The 6,026-nt window shown below is 34.1% G+C and overlaps 1 protein-coding gene across 4 annotated transcripts in view; it reads left to right on the forward strand.

Moving 5' to 3' along the window:
- RAB3IP (RAB3A interacting protein) overlaps nt 1-6,026 on the forward strand; it is a 50,908-nt gene extending 44,882 nt beyond the window's left edge. For 2 of the 4 annotated variants that reach the window (XM_017733228.1, XM_008632811.2), the window contains exons 9-11: nt 2,626-2,725; nt 2,834-2,903; nt 5,657-6,018. In XM_017733228.1, coding sequence (XP_017588717.1) covers nt 2,626-2,725; nt 2,834-2,903; nt 5,657-5,739 — 253 coding nt within the window. In that variant the 3' untranslated portion in view covers nt 5,740-6,018. Of the gene's footprint in view, nt 1-2,625; nt 2,726-2,833; nt 2,904-5,656 lie in introns of all 4 variants that reach the window. The other 2 variants (XM_017733227.1, XM_017733229.1) reach the window with 2 other exon arrangements.

Genomic DNA, 6,026 nt, shown 5'->3' on the forward strand with positions numbered 1-6,026 from the left:
GAAGGTCAGTTTCGAGATTAATCTGGAGCCTTCCAAATCTTGAGAAAGACTTGTCTTTTCTGTTGGAGGTATTTTAGACAAGTTGACAATTTACTCTATAATATTTGATTCGAGAGAGCTCAGTTTTACAATAGAAAACTTCAATTGAAATGTTTTCGTCTGACTCTTAAGATTTTTTTCTTTCTCACTGCCATTGCTTTTTAATCCTTTTTTTTCCTCTGTTGAGTGGAAGAGAAACTACAATTAACACATCTCAAAATTCTTTCTCTTTAAAGAAGGTGTGTAAAATGAAAATTGTGTTTTATGACTTAGTCTTTGATCCTTTCTAGCCTACAAAGTTCAAGCATTCAAATATTCTTCAACTTCTCCTGTCACTAGAACACACACTTTTAGAGCTGTAGCAGCCTCTCATCAGAAGGGCCCACACCAGTTTTGGAGCTACTCAAGTGGTAGTGAATTCCTATCCAAGATTTGCCACTGTAAGCTATGTTCCATGAAAGCAGTAGAGAATCTGGACAGTCAGAAACTACTGAAACAAGTAATGTGTCATTAAAGAACAATTGGCAAATGGATTTAAAGTCATTGTGGTTCAAGCAACTTCACTACATCTTGATGTGATGAAATACTTAACCAGACACGAGATTCAATTTCATTATTCAGAAATTTCTGGAGATTTTTAACCTGCTTTCTCCAGTGTAGGATAACTTTCAAATCAGAGCTTACAAAATCCTTAAATGTTTGCAAGATAGAGATTAGTGTTTTGAGATGACAATGCACAATTTGTAATTTAGTAATTTTAGGTGTATCAAAAGGTTAGGAAAATTCTTTTCTCCCTTTTCCAATTCTTCTGTGCCGACAAAAACTTGTAGATAAGTAATAGGTAAGAAATACGCAGTATTTAAGTGTAATTTAACAGCAGTTGTGCTTTGCCTTACATATTATTACTGGCACTGAATGGGAAACAGGTGTTCCAGTTTTCCCTGAATTGGTGTAGCAGTTGCAGGTTTTTATTTTCATATGGTGCAAAACACTTTTTTAATTGAAACTGTCTTCTTAAATGGGTAACATAATATAGATAAACTGAAAATAAATGATAACAAAAGCTAGAGTAATATTTTTAAAGAAGTCATTTTGTTGTGCATTTGTGTGGGGGAACAGATGCGTAAAATAGTGGTTAACTGCCCGAATAGCACAGTAAGGAGCGGAGGACAGAGAGCTGTGCTGGTAGTGCAGAAGGGTTCTTAATATACAGAATTTCCTGAATGGTGCCTGTGATGGTGTGCAGTAAGTGCTGCCTTAACAAAAGACAGCTGGGTTTCCCCAGAAGATTCAAATAATTGTCCCTATGGGGAACAAAGCGCTGAGCTGCATGTGCCATACAGTGTGAAACTGAGTCACTGGCAGACACCCTCAGCATTTAACTGGTGTGATGGAAGACAACATAGAGAAGGCAATTATGTAACCAGAAGGAAAAAGGGGTTTTATTATCCTAGCATTGAAGGTTTGTCTTCTGACAAAAGCTAGACTGAAACTGTGATCCAGCTTGCTTCAGCTAGTATAGGATTTCTTGTATCAATGAACTACTGTCAGTTGTCATAAATTGCCATGGAAAATCATATACACTGTTCAAATTTCTCCTGTTTTACATGGTTCTGTGGACCAGCTGCAGTCAATTTAAAAGGGCCCATGAGCCACTGTTCAGAACACAGAAGCTTAGTAATTTTTGTTTCACTTTTGAAAGGCAAATTGTTCTTAGACTCCCTAATTTCATGAGGTAGAAATGGGAGAAAGAACCAGCAGCTTTTAAAATTAATGAAACAGTGGTTGCCATGACAACTCAATTCATCTGAGATGCTGTAATACAGACATTCTGAATAAATCAAATTCTTCTCATCTTTAAAAATTCATTGTTTTCCTAAATTTTTTTTTTTTTTTTTTTGGGAACAATTTGTGGTGACTAACGACTTTTCCTGAATACTGCATAGTTGCGATACACCAGAAGTAAATTTGATTATTTTACTCTCACTTTTTGTAATGGTAACGAAAAGAATTATTGCCAGACAGCCCATTTTCCTTTGTCCCAAAAGATTTTATACTCTGAATGTAAAATACGATTTCAATTTGGGCATAAATGCAAAGCTGGATTTAAAATGCATCTAAGAGAAGCTTCAAAGAATTGACTGCTCTTCTGTGGTGCTGATATTTTTTTTATAATGAAATACAATATCAAGCAGAACTTTAAAAAAATCTGTTTAAATGTTGGCATCAACTAATAATTAAAAAAATGTTTATTTGACATATCAAGAGTTAATTAAAGAAGTCCCACTGTGCCAGAGTTGTCAAGCTGGCTTAAATTAGTGAATATGAAAGTGCATTCCCAGACCTGAAGGAAGTTTTAGAATTCAAAAAAAGCATTATAACGCACCAGTATTGAAATTGAATTAGGCCTTGTGGAACTAAAATAATTGACAACATAATGTAATAATTGCAGCTTTTAAAATGAAGGTAGATACTCATCTATCTGTGCCAATATGAAACAGTTACATTAATGCCATAAACACACGCAGGTGTTTAGACATTAATGTCAGATTTGTTTATTGAATCATGTGACCTTTATATTTGTAGGAAATGTGCTCTCAGTGGACAAAGTAAGTCATGCAAGCATAGAATCAAATTAGGAGATTCAAGCAGTTATTACTACATTTCTCCTTTCTGTCGTTACAGGGTAAGTAGATTTACTGTGATTTAATTTTGTCTGGTAGTTATTTACTGTTTTTTTCCCATACCTTTATACAAAAGTATATTAACCACCATTATTTTTATATGAGTTTAGATCACTTCTGTGTGTAACTTCTTTACATATATTCGATACATCCAGCAAGGGCTGTTGAAGCAGCAAGATGGTGAGTAAAAAAATTGTGTTGGATGTACATAAAGAGATGTTTACATAGTGCCTGTGCCGAAAAGTTGCTATCTGTGCACAACAGCTGTGAGCTGACATTACAGGAAAGCCATCAGTTTATAGTCAGTGTTGTAATTTCAAGAATATGGTGATATTTCACCGTATTTGTCTCCAATGAAGTTACATTTTAAAACAACAAACCAGTGTATTGATTTTCAGTCCATTTAAACCCCCCCTATACAGTAAGAAATGTTAAAAAAAATCTAACTAGGGGAGTTAGCCAGAGTTTTTCCACACAGTAGTCATAAATCAAATCTCTGTTACAGAATATGGAGGTATTTTGGATGCAAAAAACTTGCATTTGGTTTGATCTGGGCCATTTTTTCTTTAGCTTGATGTTTTGGCATGTCTTCTCGTTTTGTGCAGTGACAATTGAGACAGCTGTTCTTGTCAGATTATTTTCTCAGGGGAAACTGGCAAGAAAAGAGAATATTTTGGGTTAAATTGTGAAAAGTTAACAGGTAACCTTTTATAGATACAGAAAATCTGTAATCATTCATCTGACTGCAGCTGAGAAATCAGAGCATTGCAGTAGCATGGCCAAATCTCGATTAGGGCTTTGGTTATAAATGTAAGGCTTGGTCACCCTCCACCCAAAAAGAGAAATGTATTTTTTACTGACATTGCTTCAGGCTGTAGCTTGTGGTGGGGGTCCCTACCTTTGTTACCCAGTTGCTTTGGTCATGTTAGAATATCCTATCCAACAACTGCCTATTTAAACTGTGTCTGCACAGTAATTCAGAAATTTGCTTAACTGTTCTAGGTGGTTTCAGTATGTCCATATAAAAGAAGAAAACATTATTTTTGTGAATATGTTCATGAAGACATATTCACTGTAAACCTAGTTACTTAATTCTGGAATTTAAAAATATATTGGATGTTGGAGTCATAGTTTTGTCTTAATTTTCAAGCGCATTTTACGTGTTTATCACTATAAAAGAAAAGGAAGATGGTTTGGCTGTGTTTAAACTGCACACAGTTGATTTAATGGTATTTCCTGTCCAGGTCAAAGGATATTGCCAAACAGCTTTCAGTCCAAATTTTTTTTGAAGCAGGTCATATCACTTAGGCTCCCAGAAATACTGAGCACAGATAGTGGAAAAAGTGTCATTAGCCCTGTGTCAATAGTAAATTAAAATATTTGCTTTCATTGTGAAAATGTAAATTTTTTTTAGTTCAGTTGTATTTTTGAAAGTAAAGTAAAACAGTTAAACATTGTAATGTTTATGGATGTCTGTGCATTTCATTATTCCAGTTTTCGAGTCTCTGTGGATTTTCTTCATCAAGAATTTGGCTAGAGTTAGCCCTGCTTTGCTACCTCACCTATAGTCATCTCTTCCTGATGTTTCCAAATTTCAAGAGCTCAGGATTTTAGCTACACCCAAATATTTCTAACCTGAAGTACTCCTGAGGTGATAGATAGACTTTTCCTTACAAAAAATAATGCTGTTAATTTTCATTGTCAAAGGGTCATGGAATTCACCTGAAATGCAGCTATTTCATATATTTAATTATGTTTAATAAAACCTTCAGATGGTGGTAATTTTTACTGATTTACTATCATCACTGAAGACCTTGAAAATGTGTTATTTAAGTTTTAATATGGTTTGTAGTTAAAAGGCTTTTACTTTGACCAAAAGGACCTGTGAAGTTTCAACTAAAAATTGTTTATTTTGCTATTGAGATGAAAAAAATTAGTGGTTTTTTTACATCATATAATGAAATACTTTCAGCATTATCAGATTTATTTATTCTTCACAAGAAATTTGTAAAAAAAATTGAGTTTGGTGTTTCAGCTCAGTTGTCATCTTTACCACTAAAACATAGAATTTGCATTTGTAGCTTTATGTAAGGATTTCAACAATACATTCACAAGAATGTAGGCACTCATCATAATTGTCTGTGTAGTACCGCTGCATGCATTTGCACTAATGCACCATATAATTTTTAAGACAGAGGTCACTTCTACGAAAGTGTTTTTTGAAATACGGTAGGGAAGAGCTTGCACTGTTGTTCAAGTTAATGAGATTTGTAGACAATCTACATCAGGATCTTGACTGCATGGAAATTTAGTCTTGAATAATTACATACTCCATGATTTTGATTTATGTTGCTGTGATGTCTAGAAGCTTAAGCTATGCACTAGGCTTATTGTGTTTAGGAAGATACAGATGAAGTAAGAAAAAAGGGTTTTCTACCCTTTTTTTTTTTCCTACCCAGTTTATTGTTGCTGGCAGATTACTGTAGAAAAAAAGAGCAAGAAAGGCTATAAATGGCAAAATTATAACTAAATTACAGATTCTTTGGTGAAACAATTCTTAACAAGCTCTCCTTTTTTCTTTTTGTAGTCATTTAGTTCCACAGAAAATGAGTCAAGGGGCAGGGAAGCTTAAATAAGAAATTGCAATTAATTGAAGCTGACAAGAAGTACTGATATAGTTCTGTTCTCCATTTTAAAGAAATCTAAAATCTGAGGAGTTTTTTATAGAAATCTCATTTAGAATGTTTAGAATATGTACTTGAACAAATTTTATCAAAACCAAGCACAATTAGCCCTTACACATATTTATGCTGGTTTTACCAGATGTTTGTTAGGAAGTTCCCCTAAACTCATGTAGAGTAAGGCAGCCTGAATACATCAGTTGAAATAAAATGTGAATTTGGTATATTTAATGATATTTCTGTCTTTTTTAGTGGATCAGATGTTCTGGGAAGTTATGCAGCTGAGACGAGAGATGTCACTAGCAAAACTTGGGTATTACAAGGAAGAGCTCTAAATCTTTTTACTCTTGCGCGTGCATGACCTTCATCGAATATACATAACTAAAATTGCTGAACCTTTTTTTGTCATTTGATATTTATTTCCACAAAGTAGGGCCAAGATCTTTCTCCTTTTGCAGATGGCACTAAGAAGTACTGTGATTGTTTTAAACTGACCTATGCTGTATATGCGTACATATAATACTTAGTTGAACAAATGTGGTAAGCACTTGCAGGTGTATCAGTGATTGTAATTTACATTTAAAAACAAAACTTCTGATTAAAGTGTTAATCTGAAACAGTC

The sequence above is a fragment of the Corvus brachyrhynchos genome, unplaced genomic scaffold (genome assembly GCF_000691975.1).
Source record: "Corvus brachyrhynchos isolate BGI_N302 unplaced genomic scaffold, ASM69197v1 scaffold32, whole genome shotgun sequence".
NCBI classification, from domain to species: domain Eukaryota; kingdom Metazoa; phylum Chordata; class Aves; order Passeriformes; family Corvidae; genus Corvus; species Corvus brachyrhynchos.